The following is a 20,199-nucleotide window of genomic DNA, read 5'->3' as shown; positions in this document are numbered from 1 at the left end:
TCATTTTTTTAGCTCTTTTTGTGTAGACGCTGCTCTCAGCTTTTAGCTCTATTTTGTTTTCCATTAACTCTGCTGATTTTGGTAAATGAGCACTTCATTCCTGTCTCCTAAAATAACAAGTAAGAATTCACTGCTAGACTATTAAACCAAAGTATCTATTTCTTTTATGTTGTGCTTGAATTTTCTGACAAGCACAAAATTTAAAAATCACAGAATTTTTATTTAAAAATCATAGAATTTATAAAATGATATGCTGATATTACTTCTAATTTTGTTATACTAGAAGTCTTTAGTAAAAGTACTGAAAATCTTTGATTCCTAAACCAGTCTACGTGAGTTTATCCTGTTTATGATTTACTTTGTATTCTGTAGGGTGTACTTAATTATAAATGCAATTGTCATGAAATGGCCTAAGATAGTAGAGGTAGTTTTTTTCTTCTTTATATAAATAAGCTTGAACTTGTTTTTGCCATTTTACAGTTTATCAGTGCAGATGTACATGGAATTTGGTCAAGGTTGTTTTGTGATTTCGGTGATGAATTTGAAGTTTTAGATACAACAGGAGAAGAACCAAAAGAAATTTTCATTTCAAACATAACGCAAGTATGATTATATTAATGACTTTAAAAATAAATTTTGTTAAAGTTAATGTGAATGCTGTTTTCAAAAAGGTGGTAGGTATTAGCACAGTATTGCAGCGTGCAAAATTTATTTTACAGTGCTTTAAGATAATGAGGGAATATTTAGCTAATTTGTTGACTGCATTATGTTAAAATTGGAATATTAATTGTTAAAAATATTCTAAATTTCCTCTAACAAATAATACATGATAGGACCAGGCACGGTGGCTCATGCCTACAATCCCAGCACTTTCAGAGGCCGATGGCGGCAGATCACTTGAGCTCAGGAGTTTGAGACCAGCCTGGGCCACATGGTGAAACCTCGTGTCTATCAAAAATACAAAAAATTAGCTGGACATGGTGGTGTGTACCTGTGGTTCCAGTTACTCAGGAGGCTGAGATGGGTAGATGGCTTAAACCAGAGAGGTGGATGTTGCAGTGAGCCAAGCTCACGCTTCTGCTCCCCAGCTTGGGTGACAGAGTGAGACCCCATCTCAAAAATTAATAAAAAAAATAACACTTGATACAGCAACATTTGCTTGTCATAAATTTTAATTGTATTCTATGTCACCTCCTATGAGTCATGATTGTGATTCAGTATTTACTGAACTGTTTATTGTATCAGATAGTGGATGCATTAATGTTGTTAGTCATCTAACCTAACACTCTAAAAAGACATGCTTAATTCATATTAGAGAAAATTATTTCTAATTTGTTATAATTATAAAGCATTATTTAGAGGATGTAGAAAGTTTTGATTAATCTTCAAATCCCAAAGTCTGAATTTTCTAACCATACTCTTGATCATGCAAAAGTTCAATTTTTTATTCCATAAAAGAACTGCAGAAGTCATTATGATCCCCTTTTAATATCCTTTCACCTAAATAATTTACTTTATTTGTACTCTTTGTAATCAACTTATGTTAAAGTCCAAAAGAAGCCAAAACAAGGGAATGATAATATACTTTAACATATACTATTAGTAATTTGTACTTCTGTCTTTACACTTTATTTTTAAATCCAGTGTAATCTCATGGTGATAGAGACCCAGTACTGTCTCTCTCATGCCTTTTTAGGAAAAAATTATGGCCAGTCACAGTGGCTCTTGCCTGTAATCTCAGCACTTTGGGAGGCCAAGGCAGGCAGATCACAAGGTCAGGAGTTCGAGACCAGCCTGGTCAGCATGGTGAAACCCAGTCTCTACTAAAAATACAAAAAATTAGCCGGGCATAGTAGCATGCGCCTATGGTCCCAGCTACTCGGGAGGCTGAGGCAGGAGAATCACTTGAAACCGGCAGGCAGAGATTGCATTGAGCTGAGATCGAGCCACTGCACTTCAGCCTGGGCAACAAAGTGAGCCTCTGTCTCAAAAAAAAAAAAAAGAAAAATGTATTGAAAAGTCAATTTGTGTATCTTTCTGCTTCCAGAGTGGTTTATTATTCCACCTGAGTTATTCTTTCAGGCATATTAGTGCCTAGCTAACCTTTTGCCTTCTCTAGTTGGTTTTAGTTTGTCCCGGAGAATAACACACAGAATAAATTCCGAAAGATAGTATGGATTCTTATTGCATTGCTATTAATACTATAGGAAATAAGCTGATAAGCTACACAATATTTTTTTAAAGTGTTGTGCAAACTGTAAACTACCAGATTCCTATCTTTAAAGATTTCTCTCCTTCTTGTTTTTGTTCTTTGATTTTCAATGTTAGGCTTTTATCATTTATGCCTACAGTTTTTTCCAAAGTTTAAAACTATTAGATAACTTGGAATGTTTTTCCAAGTTACAGTAATTTCTGAATCTGTGAAATATTTGATAATTTCTGTGGAATCTTTGACCCATCTCCTACCAAACATAGAATTTATATTTTCAGCATTCATTTAAAAAATAGTAATAATTTAATCTATTATTTTGTGATAGATTTTTAAAGGCTTGCTTTTACTAACAATAATAGCTTGAAATTTTGGTTTTGAGGATTTTATGATAACTTTGTCATTTTTGCTTAACATTTGAATTTGTACAAAAAGAATACATTAACTTCTTTTTTAATAAGTTACTCTTATTTTTAGGCAAATCCTGGCATTGTCACTTGTCTTGAAAATCATCCTCATAAACTTGAGACAGGACAATTCCTAACATTTCGAGAAATTAATGGAATGACAGGTTTAAATGGATCTATACAACAAATAACTGGTAAGTTAATGTGTTTTGTTCATTTATACTTATTCAGCATGTGTATAGTTCAGACACTATACTTAGTGTCGGGAACAGAATGTCAACTTACAGAGATATGATCTGAAGCTCAGAGATATGATCTGAAGCTCTTGGCCTCAAAATACTCAATCCAAGTGAAGACATTGTTAAACAGTGATCATATTGAGAGAATCTAGGCATTCTGGGAACTCCAGAGTTAACAGGGAAACCTACCCAGTTTTGGGGCAGCAGCAGTGGGACAGGGTGTCTTTATTAAAATGTGAAGGTTGCATTGGCTTAGAAAGGTGTTAAAAAGAAATTATTTATTCAGAGACAAACGGAAAAGGCTCAGATGCAAGACAAAACTAAAAGAACTACAGGAACTGTAATACAGCAGGGCTGGCAGGGAGAATTGAACTCAGAAGTTTTAATCTTAAGATATTTAGGAGGAAACTTTATCACATACTATAGGCGAGTGAAGATTTCTTCTATCTGGTTAGTCAACATAGTCACCTAAGGAATGCAAGAAAGGGAGTAGGTTTTGGAGATAAAGAGTTTAGTTTAGCGCTGTTAAATCAGGTAGCAATGAAATATTTAAATGAAGATGTCTAGATACCGGTTGGATATATGTTCTTGTTCAGTGACTTGAATAAAATGGATGAATGTTGTGACTATAGGCAAGTTTGTTGGTTTGTTGGCAAGAAGTTTAAGGAGTCTTTTTTCTTTGGGCTAATGTGAAGTCATTGCCCAAAGGAAATGAAAGGTGCCAAAACCAGGAGGGAAGTAGACATTCTTAAAAATGGAAGGATGTCAGGCATCATATAGGGCCCATTTGAAGTTGAAGATAATGAATTTATAGCAGCATTAATCTGCATAATTTGTGTTTTTCCTTCAACCTTGTTTAAAATAGTCAAAGACAGGACTAGACAACCCATAACTATATGGCATGCTTACACATATTTAGAGGAAATTGATTCAGTTTTATCTTTAGGGCATTTGAAAATATAATTATGTATTTAGTTTATAGACAGTAAATGGAATTTCTTTTTTTTAAATGATGCAAAATATATCCTCAGGAGAGGGAAAAATCAATTCTTGTTACAAACTATTTATAGATAAACAACTTTGAAACTATATTTAAGTATTTTTGGTAGCAAAATTATTTGATTTTGTTCCTCAACTACATGTAATTATTTTAAACACAGGTTCAGATAATAGATATTAAAGAATATGTCTGTTTATGAAAATTAATCATTTAGGATTATTATTTGTAAGTTGGGGTCCATGTTTTATAACAAAACTATTTGATTTTGTTTTTCAACTACATCTAGTTCTAAATACAGGTTCAAATCATATATATTAAAGAATATGTCTATTTTATGAAAATTAATCATTTAGGATTACTATTTGTAATTTTGGGGTCCATGTTGTGGTGAATTGTGGTGATGGATCAGATTATGAGGCTGCCTGTATGAAGAGGAGCCACTACATGTCAGGAAATAAAGAGAAAGAAAACCCACATTTTGTGTGAATAAGTTTAAATAGAGTGGCTCTTATAAATCTTTTTTTTGCTTAACATTTATAAATTGCTACTTACTGATCTAAAGTAATAGCATGAAATGAAAAATGTTGTTTTGCTTTTTTTTTTTTTTTGAGATAGCATCTTGCTCTGCTGCCCAGGCTAGAGTGAGTGACATGATCATGGCTCACTGCAGCCTTGACCTCCTGGGCCCATGTGATCCTCCAACTTCAGCCTCCCAAGTAGCTGAGATCACAGGCATGTGCCACCACTCCTGGCTAAGTTTTTTTTATTTTTATAGAGACAAGATCTCCCTATGTTGCCCTGCATAGGCTGGTCTGCCATCCAGGGCTCAAGTGATCCTCTCACCTTGGCTGCCCAAAGTGTTAGGATTACAGGCATGAAGATCGAAACAAACCTCATGCCCAGCCAAAAAATATTGTGAAATAGCTCAAATAATACATACTTATTCTAGATATATATGTATATATGTGTATATATGTAAACATGGTTAAAAATGAGTCCTACTTCAGAATTCTTTTCCTCTCCAGAGGTAACAGCAGCTAAGTTTGGTGTTCACTCTGCTGACCATTCTATTTTATATATTTATTATATATACATGTATATATAGTACATATTACATATTATATAGTATATATGCCTATATTATATATTAAGTAAAGAGGGGGGGTTACTTGATTTTTTTAACTTAATTTTTTGAAAAAGCAAATGGTTCAGAAAGTTTTCTGCCCAAACTTGATTTTACCTTTGTAGTTCTCTTCCACTACCACAGGTAACCACTATTCTTAGTTTATAGTGTATTTGTTTGTTTGTTTGTTTTTAACGCAGAAGGAAGCACATTATACATAGTGCTGTCCTTTGCCTTTTTATTAAACAAAATAAATTTGTGATCTTTTTTCATTAGTAATTGGAGAACATCTTTTTTTTTCCTTTAAGCTTTTTATTTATAGCTACTTACTATGTCATAGTATAGATGTAAATGTTATTAGCCCATGTTTTTTCTTTTTAAGAAATGAGGATCTCACGATGTTACCCAGGTTGGAGTGCAGTGGCAATTCACAGGTGCATTTTGGCACACTCAGTTTCCTGGGTTCAAGTGATCCTGCTGCCTTGGCCTCCTGAATAACTGGGACTATAGGCACATGAACACTATGCCCAGACAGAGCATAATATTTTCCTGGTTTGGCATTTATCTTTTGATGTTGCTTATGATGAGTTTTTGTCATGCAGTTTTCTTTTTTATGTTTTTATAATCAAATTTTCAATCTTTTGTTTTATGGTTTTTATTTAGAGCGTTACTTAGAAAAGCCTTTCTTACTCCAAGGTTTTAAAGGAATTTTCTCCCATACTTTTATCTAAGAAATTTTTCCTGTCTTTTTTGACATTTAAAACTTTTATCCATTTGCAATAGTATTTTTCCAGATGTCTTTTTTCTCTAAAAGATTTATTGAACAACTTTATCTTTTCCTTACTGATTGAGGTGCCGCCTTGATTGTGTCCTTTGTGTACTTGGGTATGTTTCTGAATTCTCTAATATATTCCAGTTGTCTGTTCATTAGCCATTACCATATTATATTAATATTTATGATAGGTAATTATTATATAATTGAAACTTTATGATGTATATATTTTTTTCATTTTTTTTTTTTTTTTTTTTTTTTGCAATAGAGTTTTATTCTTGTTGCCCAGGATGGAGTGCAATGCCACGGTCTTGGCTCATCGCAACCTCCGCCTCCTGGATTCAAGCAATTCTCCTGCCTCAGACTCCTGAGTAGCTGGGATTACAGGCATGCACCACCACACCCAGCTAATTTTTGTATTTTTAGTAGAGATGGGTTTCTCTATATTGGTCAGATTGGTCTCAAACTCCAGACCTCAGGTGATCCACGTGCCTTGGCCTCCCAAAGTATTGGGATTGTAGGTGTGAGCCACTGTTCCCAGCCTATGATATATTTTAATAACTAATAATGAGTACCCCTCATTATTATTTTTCTCTAACTTCTCTTGGTTATTTTTAAGTCCTGGAGTTAACATTGGAAAAAATACTGTCTAGTTCCCCACCCTCCTCTCAGCTCTTCATTAAAACAAACAAACAAAAAAACCACTATGGTGGAATCTTTTTAATTTTTTAAATTAGGGAGAATTAATAATTTTTTTTTTTTTTTGAGACAGTCTCACTCTGTCTTCAGGCTGGACTGCAGTGGCACGATCTTGGCTCACTGCAACCTCCGCTTCCCGGGTTCAAGCTATTCTCCTGCCTCAGCCTCCCAAGTAGCTGGGATTACAGGTGCCTGCCACCGCGTCCAACTAATTTTTGTATTTTTAGTAGAGATGGGGTTTCACCATGTTGGCCAGGATGGTCTCAAAATCTTGACCTCGTGATCCGCCTGCCTTGGCCTCCCAAAGTACTGGGATTACGGGTGTGAGCCACCGTGCCCAGCTCAGATGTAATATTTTTATGACAATAAGAGTTTAAATTTAAATATCTGTATCCTTTTGTAATGATTAAAAAAATTTTTTTTCTAGTGATATCGCCATTTTCTTTTAGTATTGGTGACACTACAGAACTGGAACCATATTTACATGGAGGCATAGCTGTCCAAGTTAAGACTCCTAAAATATTTTGCTTTGTAAGTATTTTTTCTGCTTAAAAAACATTTCTTCACAGAAAAAGAAGGCAGAAGAGACAAAGGAATAAAATAATTACTCAGTTAATCAAACAGTTTAAAGGTGGAACAGAATTTTTTTTTTCTTTTTTCATTTGTACCAGCGTCGAGGGAAATGGAATTAATCTAATGAAATAAATGGATAAAATGGATATTAACAAAAAACTTGCACATTTTTTATAGCCAGAATACCATGTACATATAGTTGAAATAAAAAGGTATGGTACTGACTTGAAGTACTGAAAGGAACTATACCTTTGTGAATCATCAAAGAGTTGATCATACTTAATACAATTTACTTTCTAAAACAAGAAATAAAACTAATATATTTTCAAGATTTAGCAAGAGTTGTTTTGCTATATTATTTTCTAAAATGGAATTATTTAAATTATACTTGTTAATCCTGGTTTTTAAATTTAATTTATAAATTTCAAAACAGCGTATATGTTAAGAATGTAAAATAATTTCTAAAAGCTATTGTCATTGAAAGGAATATATAAATACCTGAACAGAGAGAAACTAGACACTACTAGTGTCGAGGAGCTAAGGTATCACCTGCTACTTAAATCCCTGGGCTCCTTCTCAGGATAAGATAACACATCATTGTTTTTTCTTACAAGTTCTCAAGATTTTAACTTAATTGCCTTTCCTTTTCCAGAACTGTTAACAATGCTAATTATTGATAAGGTTTTGTTCAAGCCAAAGTTAGAATAAAACAATAAATTAAAATAGCATATCTAGTCAGATGTGCTTCTGCATATCTCTTTGTGCTTTGTCTCCAATTTTTAATTGGATATGTCTCAATTTTAGATTGGGTGGGTGTTTTGGGGTGGTTTTGGAGGTTTTTGTTTGTTTTGCCTTTGTGTTCTTTACAAAGAACAGAAGATTTTAATCAGTCTTGATAACCTGGTATCAGAAAAATATGGTAGCGTTTAAATTAAAATAATAATTTTTTTGAAGCATGCAGATGTTTTTACTAATTGTTCCCAAATTTACTATGTGGAGCTGGTTGTTTTGTTGCATTTAACTTTTTTTTTTTTTTTTTTAAGTATAGTCAAAAGTCTTGTAGCTAGTTTATATTACAGTTAAACATATCAGCTCAGACCTCTGGGAGAGTACCTTAACTTTTAGTGCACTGGCATATAGCAGTACATTTTGTCAAAAAATCACTTGTTTACTCTGAAGTAATGATTTTTTTTTTCTCCTGTCAGGAACCACTGGAGAGGCAGATAAAACATCCAAAATGCCTTATTGTGGATTTTAGCAAACCTGAGGTAAATAAACACTTTGCAGGTTTGAGAGAGGCAGCAGAATCAGAGATGAGAATTAGCAAGTGATTATAAAGTTAAAATGGAATGACCATGTAGATATCTTGCTGTGGGCCTTGTTATATGAGTACAATAGAGGTTATAGTCATATATCTGCAGTTGACTTCCGAGGATTAAAAATGGGAATTTGTATCATAGAAAAATGTTAAAATAATGGGAAAAAGTTTCACTTTTATAATGATTTCCCAATTTTGATAATTAGAAGAAAATTTCAATAACTTGTACGAAGATGATCTTATTAAGAGATTTTCTGAATTGTATCCTTTTACATAATACATATTTCTTACCAAAAAAAGCTTTGAGTATATATATATTCTATTTAAAAAAAAATCAGTGGATGTAATTTTGTAGCGGTAAATGCATTTGTGATAAAGAACTAACAGTTTCCAAATTCATAAATTTTATTAAGGGAAGGGGATTAGATCATTTACCTTTATGGCCTTGAGTTTAAGTCATTTATCTTCTCTAAGCTTCAGCTTTCTTATTTGTTATGTAGAGTTAATAATAGTATTAAGCTAAAGTATTTATTGTGATGGTTAAATAATGTTTTAAAAGTGTTTAGCACAGTACCTAGGACATATAAGCACTCAGTAAATATTGGTCAATTGTTAATATTTTCAATAGGCACCTTTAGAGATTCATACAGCTATGCTTGCCTTGGACCAGTTTCAGGAGAAATACAATCGCAAGCCAAATGTTGGGTAATGTTTTATGTTTAAAAATATCCATTTTCCTTTTTATAAAAGTAGTAATTCAGAAATTATAATTTAAAAAGTAACTATGCCCTTTGTAATTACAATACCAATAGATATGCCAAGCTGTGTAAACATTTATTATGACTCTCTGGTCCTTTTCCTGCTGAGAGTGGAGAAATCAGTTTATAAAAGTGGAATCATACCAAATGTGAATTTTCCCTTTAAAAATTAAAGGTTTTAAAACAAAAAATTTCTGAGAGTTACTGAATTATTAACCCATGGTAATTTTTGTTTTTTAAATTTATACCCTATTAAGTCAGTACCGAGAGTACTGTTGCAGAAGGTTTTTGCTTTTTATATTTGGGATTAAATCTTGGGGTTGGGTATGGTGGCTCGCATCTGTAATCCCAGGACTTTGGGAGGCTGAGGCGGGTGAATCACTTGAGGGCCAGGAGTTCGAGATCAGCCTGGCCAACATGGCAAACTAAAAACACAGAAATTACTGGGCATGGTGACATGCGCCTGTAATTAATCCCAGCTACTTGGGAGGCTAAGACACTGATCACTTGAACCCAGGAGGCAGAGGTTGCAGTGCAGTGAGCCAAGATTGCACCACTGCACTACAGCCTGAGTGACAGAGCAAGACTCTGTCTCAAAAAAAAACAAAAAGACTAAATCTTATTTATATACTGATATGAGTGTGATTTTGAAGTAATGTATTTATAAGCCAGTCATCTTTAAATCAGTAAAGCATTTTGTGCTACCTGTTGGCAAAATCCCACACTGTTTTATATATTTCATAAATTTTAATTTTAAGTATGTTCTACTGTTTGTGGCAGTTGAGAAAATTAAAGTTATGTTTTCCTGTTTTGAGTTATAGATGCCAAAAAGATTCAGAAGAACTGTTGAAAATAACAACATCTATAAGTGAAACCTTGGAAGAGAAGGTGAATATTGAAAGTTATGGCTGTCAGAATATTTATTAATACATAAGTGTGTTATATTAGTATCCCCTTATATCTTCTCTCTATATTAGGATTCTTTTATCCTTCACATCCAGCTTTACTACTCTTTGGCATTAGACAACTTTTCTCACTTTGTTCTGTTTTAGTTTATAAATCTATAAAATAGCGTTAACCTATCTTCATAGGGTTATTGTGAACATTAAATTATTTAATTTTGTAAAGTACTTAGAAATGCCATGTGACATGTAGTAATTACTATTCACTGCTGCTGCTGTTTTATTGTTAGTATTATTATTATTTATTACTCTGTTCTGGTTTACTTGATTTGTTAACACACTAAAACTTGTATGTTAGCTTTCTTACAAGTCACTTGTTTTATGCACTATACATTCATGTTTCTTTATCACATTTTGCATATCAGATTTAGATTTAAACATGTCACCTAGAAAATGTTTTTTTATGTTATGATGCCAGTGCCTGCTAGTCAACAGTTTTATTTAAGCAGCTATAAACATGGTGATGTTTGTGCTATTATTTGAAGATTCTATAATTTTTGTTTTTATTTTATAAAAATGAGAGGGAAGTGTATTAGTCCATTCTCACATTACTATGAAGAAATACTGAAACTGGGTAATTTATAGAGGAAAGAGGTTTAATTGACTCACAGTTCTGCATGGTTGGGGAGGCCTCAGAAAACTTACAATCATGGCAGGAGAAAAAGTAGAAGCAGACACCGTTTTCACAGGGTGGCAGGACCAAGTGAGTGCAAGCAGGGGAACTGCTAGGTTCTTATAAAAACATAGATCTCTTGAGACTCACTCACTATCACTCACTGATTACCTTCATGTGACCCTACCCTTGACATGTGGGGATTATGGGATTACATTTCAAGATGAGATTTTGGGTGGGGACACAGCCAAAATGTATCATTTCACTCTAGTCCCTCCCAAATCTCATGTCCTCACATTTCAGAACACAATCACACCTTTCCAGCAGTCCCCCAAATCTAAGCTCATTCCAGCATTAACCCAGAAGTCCAAGTCCAAAGTCTTATCTGAGGCAAGGCAAGTCCCTTTCAGCTAGGAACCTGCAAAATCAGAAGCAAGTTAGTTACTTCCTAGATACAGTGAGGGTACAAGCATTAAATAAATGTTCCCATTCCAATTGGGGGAAGTTGGCCAAAACAAAGAGGCTACAGGCCCCACCCACGTGTGAAATCCAATACGGCAGTCATTAAAACTTAAGGTTCCAAAATGAACTCCTTTGACACCATGTCTCACATCCAGGTCATGCTGATGCAAGAGGTGAGTTCACATGGTCTTGGGCAGCTTCACCCCTGTGGCTATGTAGGCTACAGCTCATCTCCTGGCTGTGTTCATGGGTTGGCATTGAGTGTTGCAGCTTTTCCAGATTAATGTTCCAAGCATTCATTGGATCTTTCATTCTGGGGTCTGGAGGACTATGGCACCCTTTACACAGCTCCACTAGGCAGTGCCAATGAGGACTCTCTGTGGGGCCTCCAACATCACATTTTCCTTCTGCACTGTCCTTGCAAGAGGTTCTCCATGAGAGTTCCACCCTTGCAGCAAACTTATACCTGGACATCAAGGTGTTTTCATATATCCTCTGAAATCTAGGCAGAGGTTCCCAAACCTCGATTCTTGACTTCTGTGCATCCGCAGGCCCAACACCATGTGTAAGCCACTGAGGATTGGGGCTTGCATCCTCTGAAGCAACAGCCTGAGCTGTACATTGGCTCCTTTTAGTCACAGCTGGGACACGAGGCACCAAATCCCAAGACTGCACAAAGCAGCAAGGCCCTGGGCCCTGTCCACAAAACCTTTTTTTCCTCTTAGTCCTCCAGTCGCTGTGTTGCCAGCAGCTTCCTTGAAGACCTCCAACATGCCCTGGAGGCATTTTCCCCTGTCTTGCTGATTAACATTTGGCTGCTTGTTATTTATGCAAATTTCTGCAGCGGACTTGAATTTCTCCTCAGAAAATGGGTTTTTCTTTTCTGTTATATCATCAGGCTCTAAATTTTCCAAACTTTTATGCTCTGTTTCTCTTTTAAACATAAGTTCCAATTCCAAACCATCTTTTTGCCAATGCATAAAACTGAATGCTTTAAAAGCAACCAAGTCACCCCTTGAACACTTTGCTGCATAGACATTTCTTCTGCCAGATACACTAAATTATCTCTCTCAAGTTCACAGTTCCACAGGGACTAGGGCAGAAGCAAAATGCTGCCAGTCTCTTTGCTAACGTATAACAAGAGTCACCTTTATATACTAGTTCCCAGCAAGTTCCTCATCTCTTTCTGAGACCACCTCAGCCTAGACTTCATCATCCATATCACTATCAGTGTTTTGGCCAAAACTATTAAGTTCCAAACTTTCCCACATCTTTCTATCTTCTTATGAGCCCTCCAAACTATTTCAGCCTCTTTGTTCCCATTCCAAAGTCACTTCCACACTTTACTCCACAAAGTATAGATCAAAGTTAATTTTTTGTATATGAATGTCCAGTTATTCTAGCCCATTAGTTGAAAGGGCTATTCTTTATTGAAATTTCATGGCATCTTTGTCAACAATTTTTTGACCATACATGTATAGGTCTATTTCTGTACTCTATTGTCTTCACAGTGTTTCTGTCCTTTTGCCAGCTCCATCCTGTCTTTATTTATTTTACTGTGGCTTTTATATTAAGTCTTGAAATCAGGCTTAGTCTGTTTCTCAAAAAGAGCTCAGAATTGTGGTATTCCCTGAGTTTTTATATGTTTCATATTTTTTCTGTAGCTTTCATACTTGAAAGCTAGCTTGGCTAAGTGTAAAATTCTGGGCTCCTACTTTGTTCACTAGTATCTTGCTTTAGATTTTGTTGTCGAAAAATAAGATGCCAGCCTAACTTTTGTAGTCTTACAAGTAATCTGGTCTTCTTGCTTTAAGACCCTGTTTGTTTCATCTTCATCTTCATCTAATAGTTTTACCAGGTTATATCTCAGAATTTATTATTTACTAAAGTTTCCCACATACACCGTAAGCTCATTTTGATATGTGGATTCAGATGTTGTTTTATTTATTACTTTCCTTTTCTGGAAGGGTAGAATAGATCATTTCTGTTCTTAGTCCTGATTTAAGGTGGGTTTTTTTCCCCCATATTGCCAAGTGCTTTTTAAGAATGTATAATTTATTCACTTGAATTACCTTTGACTTTTAGTTAGTTGTGGGGGTATAGATTTTCAGTAGCTGAAATGTTTTGATTCTAGTTTTCTGTTTTCTTCTTACATTAGCTTTGTATAGTAGAGTCATTTTTGTGCTTTCTTTTTGGACAGGGTAAGGGTTTTAGATACTTTTTAGAGTCCTAGTTTTGTAGCACTTTCTTCTCTTAGAATACTGGAAAGGAGCTTTTAATGGATGACTATTTTGTGGTGGAGAGATTTGAGTGTGTTTTGTAGGTCTCTTTGATTTTTACCAAATCCTTACCATCTCTCTCTTTAGCATTCTCTCTCAAAGGATGTCTCCCCTCTTTTGTTTACATCTTGCTCTCCCAGTATGACATTGTTTGAAGGCTGTGACGCCAGTTTTATATCTCTCGGCAGTATTTTCTGTACTTAGTGTGGGACTTTCTTTTTCATAGGACTGTGCTTTGTTACCATTAGACCTTTTACTCTCTTCTGTGATCTCTCCATATTTTCTGCTCTCTGTCCAAGATTGTAGCATTGTGAAATCCAGAGATAGCTCTGTTGGAGTTTGCAATCTGTCTTTCTACTTACAAATAATTTGAAATTTATAATATTCTGTTTTCTAGTAATACTGAAGCCCTGTTGGTGTTTTATTTCTCTTCTTGTGGTTATGCATGTGTTTTGGAGATTATGTGGGGAAATTTAGATACATGCTGCTGTTGTTATCCTAGGATAACCAAAAATTCCCAAAATTTAAATGTTTGTTTACTAAAAAAATAAAGAATCCTGGGAGGCTGCATAACCTAATGGTGAGAATAAACCTATAAAGTTGAACTTTTTGGATCCATATCCTGGCTTCCCCATTTACTAGCTATAAAATCTTGAATAAGTTACTTAATTTTTCAGTGTTTCAGTTTTCTTGTATAATAGAAATTATATTTATAAGGATTACTTTGAAGATTATGTAAGGACTTGATACACAACCTGGTATGGTAAGCACTCATTTATACTGTTATTATCATTCTTATCGTTATTTTAATGTTATCACCACCAATATCCACATTAAAAAACTTCAGAATTTAAATTGTAATTGATCTTGGTCGAGGTTAGTGCTCAATAGTTGTAAATAATGAGATATAGGAAATTGAAATGGAGGCGTGGATGAGTGAGTAAGTAGTAACCATTTTGTATCACAAATATTTTTCAAAGTGTAATAAAAACTCTTCTTTTTCCCCTCCTACATGTATAAGAACTGTTCTTTTACATAGGATTTCAGAAGACAAATTAGGCCAACTTGAAGTTTAGGGTTAAAATTAAGATTACTGATGTTTAAAGAATAGGAAGAGAAAGAGAAAACAGAGCTCATGATAAGATCTTTATCATGTATAAGAAATTATGCTAAAATGATAGATCGAAAATTCAGTTTTCCAATATTTCCTTTAAAATATTCTATTTTAAGAAACATAACTTTTAGTGTAATTGAAAACATTAGCCCTAACAATGTATTGTGTCGTTAGTCAGTACAGTTTTTATTTACAACCTCCAACACAAACTGATAGCTTATCATTTTTAAGATCATTTTATTTTTATTTATCTTAGTTTAGGATTTTCTCAGAGTAGTTTTTATTAACAAACTTTTTTTAAAAAAAATCTATTTATTTCTAAATAATGCCTGACTGGCATCACAGAACTGTTCTTTGACAAAAAATATAAATGGCAGATATTTGAGTTAATTATAAATGATGCCCTAGAGTGATGTATAGAGTCCAAAAACAAAAATGGGCAGGCAGTAGTAAAGGAAGACACTACTTAAGGTAACATGCAAATGAGTCTGTTTTCATGAAATTGTGACTTTTTAGAGCTATTAAGTAGGGGAATTGAATAGCTTTTTTCGAAGTTCTAATTCTAACATTTAGTCATTAAAATTTTAAGTGTACTGTGTAAATGCTGTTAATATTATTATCTTTTATGGCTTTTGTTTTAGCCTGATGTAAATGCTGACATTGTGCATTGGCTCTCTTGGACTGCTCAAGGCTTTTTATCCCCACTTGCTGCAGCAGTAGGAGGTGTTGCCAGCCAAGAAGTATTGAAAGCTGTGACAGGAAAATTTTCTCCTTTGTGCCAGTGGGTTAGTTCTGTTTTTAAGGTTGATTTCTTTACTCATGAAATGAATGTGTTATGTATTACAATGTAGTATTAATATATTAGAAAAGCAACCCTAAAATACTTTTTGATGCATGAAAAAAATGCAAGCAGTGTGCCTCCAACACTTGATTCTGTGATTGAAATTAACAGGATGATATTTTAGGGCTATTGAGATAAACCTGAATTTGCCTTCTCAGATGTATTTCCCTTAGTTGTGATAGTAAAGGAATGAATGTCCTATCCTTATCGGTAATTATTCTCCAGTACCATAAGCTTAGCATTCTCAGGCTCTCAATACTCTTGAATTTGTTCCATGGAATCTTTTATGATCATGAATCTTCAGGTTCCCTTTCTAGGTATAAACTTACAAAAGTGGAGAACATGGGAATGGTACAGGTTTTAGATTTGCATGCGGTATGAACAACACAAGATGGAATAAAAACCCCCATTTATTTTACCTGAAGAAATAATTGGCAGAAGGTGTGAAAAGATACTGCCTACAGGCCCTTTCTCTGTTGAAATACCGTAAATGTTTTAAATATAACATTTATCATTTTTTTATGTTTTGAAAGGTACTCACATAATGCTATTTTGCTGCTGAATTCTTTATGTTAACACAGAATACAAGTGCATTACGAAAAGTCTGCTTTAAAGATAACTGTTAGGCAGAGCACAGTGGCTCAGGCTTGTAATCCCAGCACTTTGGGAGGCTGAAGCTGGTGGATCATGAGGTCAGGAGATTGAGACCATCCTGGCTAACACAGTGAAACTCCATTTCTACTAAAAATACAAAGAATTAGCCGGGTGTGGTGGCACACGCCTTTAATCCCAGCTACTTGGGATGCTGAGGCAGGATAATCCCTTAAACCCAGGAGGCAGAGGTTGCAGTGAGCAGAGATCATACCACTGTACTCCAGTCTGGGCAACAGAGCAAGACTCTGTCTCAACAGAAAAACAAAAAAAAAAAAAAACAGATAACTGTGTTAACATCATGAGAAATAATAAAAATTAATTGTTAATATAGATTCTGTGTTATAATAAAATAAATAACCATTTTATTGTGTTCAGATTTAGCCACACAAGTTAATTAAATGAAAATGAGAGTAAGATTCAATTCTGTTCTTCATTAACTTAAACTAATTATCTTTGGTATTTTTTAAAATGCTGAAATTTTGGTTTCCTAGATTATTTTCCTATACTGTGTGTAATTACAGATAACATACGGTGTATCCAAGCTAAAAAATAAATACAGAATAAGTACTTTCTTCTCAAAAAGTAATAAATTTCTTATACAAATATAGCTGAAATTGAATGGGGACTTCTCAAAGCTTTTGTGTAGTTACGAAAAATAGATTTGGAGGTGAAATTTCCTTTGGTTTAAAATTAGAATACATCATGTTTAGTGACATGAATCAAATTATATCTTTTAATGGTCACCTCAGGTTTTACAATTATTTTAATGAGAGAATATAGTAATGTATATTATATATTTTTAATTATATTTTTAAATATTTTACTCTGAATTGCCAGATTTTAATAATTTTTTCCTTAATGATTATTAAATAACTATAATGAAAGTTCTTATTTAGTAATTTAAGCTTTATATATAATAATTATGTTTTTAATCTTCTACTTTAAGTTATATCTTGAAGCAGCTGATATTGTCGAATCACTAGGCAAACCTGAATGTGAAGAATTTCTCCCACGGTAATAATGAAATTTCTCTTGCTTTTTATAAGAAGAAAATAGATTTTTTTTTTTAAAGTTTTGTCTAAACATATCTTTGTTTTATATGTCTTTTCTCCTAAATCACTTATGTAGCTGTTTTTTTCTCTATTTAGGAGTCATTTTAAATGTCACAATAATGTCATATCTCTTTACTATCTGATAGTGAATACAAAGTTTTAAATTGTATGCCATGCAAATAGTTAGCATTTAAAATACCTTAATGATGTTAGATGGAAAAAAACTGCTACGTGCAGTCTTTATTTATATAAGTCATTCTTTACTTTTTTGGGTCATAAGTCTTTTTGAGAATGAAAAGTTTAGAATAATTTCTCCCTAAAATAAACATAACCCAAATTTCTGCCTTTGATTTTAAATGGTTTATCAGCTCCAAACCTCATCCATAGATTTCTCTAAGAACTTTGCTTAAAAATCTCTGGCTTAGGAAAATTTTTTTTCTAGACAAACCAAAGTCACCTTCACTTATTTGTATTTAGACTATTAAGTCAAGTGGAAAAGGAAAACTGGATTTCTTTATGGGGGCTTTTCTTTTTCAATTAAGATAGTTCATCAGATTGGTTAGGGGAAACTTTTAAAGAATATTGCATTTTAAAGTACAACATTAAATTCGTATTAATGACAATGAAAATAATTTTAATGTTTTTTATTCTTTTCTGGTTTTTTGATATATGTTATTTTTTTCAGAGGAGATAGATATGATGCCTTAAGAGCCTGCATTGGAGACACTTTGTGTCAGAAACTGCAAAATTTAAATATCTTCTTAGTAAGTATGAATAATCATGGAAATAAGTAGTGTGTTCAAACTGCTATCATATATCATCAAGTTTATTAAAACAAATTTGAGTCTAAGTGTGTAAAGTACAAGTGAATTTAAAAATGCTAAAATTTTGGTGTGCTAGATTATTTTCCTGTACTGTATGTAATTATAGATGATATACAGTGTAACCAACCTAAAAAATAAATACATAGTAAGTACTTTCTGAGACCATATGGCCTGTAGAGCTGAAATTATTTGCTGTCTGGCCCTTTACAGAAAAAATTTTCGATCCTCTGGTCTAACTAATATATTTAAAGTAAAAGGATGAGTATGACAATTTTGAACATTAGATTATATTCTAGCAATATGTTTGAAAATTGGTGGGTTTCAAAAATTTTTTTTCTCACTAAATGAAGGAATATATAAGTGTATTCTGAATTTATTTTTATTTATTTATTTATTTTTTATTTTTGAAACGGAGTCTCTCTCTCTTGCCCAGGCTGGAGTGCAGTGGCATGATCTCTACTCACTGCAACCTCTACCTCCGGGTTCAAGTGATTATTTTCCCTCAGCCTCCTGAGTAGCTGGAACTACAGGCATGCACCACCACACATGACTAATTTTTGTATTTTCAATAGAGATGGGGTTTCACTATATTGGCCGGGCTGGTCTTGAACTCCTGACCTTGTGATCTGCCCACCTCAGCCTCCCAAAGTTCTGGGATTATAGGCGTGAGCCACCGCACCCAGCCTGTGTTTCTTAATTGTCTTAGTGCATTGGCAGGGAAATTTTCCCCAATAACATAAAAGCCCTCTTCCTGCTATTTATTGTTATTATAATTAGCCCTGAAAATTACTGCTGATTCTTAGTAATCATCTTTAATGTTTTGAAAATTAGTTATTACTGAGCTTTTTACATGCATATGGAATCTAGTATTATTAATTTTAGATAATAGAAGTCTTCAAATAGCTTTATGCAGCAAATAAGTTTGAGAAATAACCAAAAGGGAGGAACCATTTTTATTAAAATATACTAACATTATATTGTATTTATTTTGATCTTGCATAAGTGGCTTAATGTTTGACGTATATTGAAATTTTTTAATGTCTTCTGTTTAAAGAAATTATAAAATTATGCTTTTCCTTATTTGGTTTATACTTTTTTTTTCTTTGAAACACAGTGGTAAAATAAACCTGTTAAATATTTCCAAGTAAAATGAGTCACAAATGATCAAGTTATTTTAATCTGATATATACCGTTTTTCTCTTCCATAGGTAGGATGTGGAGCCATAGGCTGTGAAATGCTAAAAAATTTTGCTTTACTTGGTGTTGGAACAAGCAAAGAGAAAGGAATGGTAAGAATCAATCCTTGAGAGTTAAAAGTTTATATTTCTGTTGTTGCCCTTTTTTCAGCTATATTTGACTACATAAATCTGAAGTATCAATTTTTGAAAATAGAGCATTGAACTAAAAATTGATTCTCATGCCCTTCTGACTACTTTTCAAAACTTAAGTTACCTAATAGCAAATTACTTCTCTTTCTTTTGTAGCAAATTAATTCCTTCCTCAGTTTTCTTCTCTACTACTGTGAAACTGGCATTTGTGCCACTTACCTTATAACGTTATTGTGAAGATCAAATGTGAAAGGGCTTTGCAAAGTATAAAGCATGTTGTTGTTAATTCTTTTAGATGGTGTTTATTAATTGTTAAATCTTTAAGATAACTGAAGCTAACGTCACAGAGTTGCAGAGTACTCAGTTGTAGTTTCAATTAGTGAATATTAAAAGTAATGGGAAAAATACAAATCTCAGTGTAAAATTTAAATTCTTAAGGCTCTAAATGTGAGTTAATTGCAAGCCATGTCATATATTTAAATAGAAATTTATTTCACTGGTGCTAGTTTTGCCTTTTAAGATGTAAACTAGCTTCCATTAGTGAGTTCATAGATTTATCACGGTGACTAACAGAAGACTAATTAAATGACTAAAATTTATATGATAGTTCACCTTTTGTAGTTTATTAAACTGGGCTTTTTATTCTAATTCAAAGAGCATTCATTATATCATAGTTACAGGCAGATGTTCCATGTTTATATTAACATGTCCTAAATACTGCTCCACAAACCACTATTACTTCTGGTGATTTTGAAAGAGATATAAAAAGAAAAAATTCTTTGGTTACATCAGCTTAGGAATCACCCGAATACTTTAACTCCTTGGAAATTCATGATGCACATTAGCATGTAAAGGTCAGGAAAAGAACTGTAGTGAAGAAACCTACTGACTTCAGACAACAAAACAATGTAAGTTAATGTGGACAGGCTTCTGTATTACTGCAAACACGTAGACTTACTGTATACATTTTTT

At 33.5% G+C, this 20,199-nt stretch overlaps 1 protein-coding gene across 6 annotated transcripts in view; it reads left to right on the top strand.

Annotated features, from left to right (window-relative positions):
* The window catches only part of UBA6 (ubiquitin like modifier activating enzyme 6), a 74,724-nt gene that overhangs the window by 29,918 nt on the left and 24,607 nt on the right, over window positions 1–20,199 (top strand). For all 6 annotated transcript variants that reach the window (XM_032259295.1, XM_032259300.1, XM_032259299.1 and 3 more), the window contains 10 exons: window positions 481–603; window positions 2,687–2,810; window positions 6,877–6,980; window positions 8,228–8,290; window positions 8,969–9,045; window positions 9,920–9,986; window positions 15,170–15,313; window positions 16,970–17,037; window positions 17,761–17,839; window positions 19,108–19,188. In XM_032259295.1, the coding sequence (XP_032115186.1) occupies window positions 481–603; window positions 2,687–2,810; window positions 6,877–6,980; window positions 8,228–8,290; window positions 8,969–9,045; window positions 9,920–9,986; window positions 15,170–15,313; window positions 16,970–17,037; window positions 17,761–17,839; window positions 19,108–19,188 (930 nt within the window). The remainder of the gene's footprint in view (window positions 1–480; window positions 604–2,686; window positions 2,811–6,876; window positions 6,981–8,227; window positions 8,291–8,968; window positions 9,046–9,919; window positions 9,987–15,169; window positions 15,314–16,969; window positions 17,038–17,760; window positions 17,840–19,107; window positions 19,189–20,199) is intronic.

Source organism: Sapajus apella, unplaced genomic scaffold (assembly GCF_009761245.1).
Source record: "Sapajus apella isolate SASKATOON/1434 unplaced genomic scaffold, GSC_monkey_1.0 scaffold108, whole genome shotgun sequence".
Taxonomy (NCBI): domain Eukaryota; kingdom Metazoa; phylum Chordata; class Mammalia; order Primates; family Cebidae; genus Sapajus; species Sapajus apella.
Note: the sequence above shows the minus strand (reverse complement) of the source record. Positions and strands in the feature narration are given on the sequence as shown.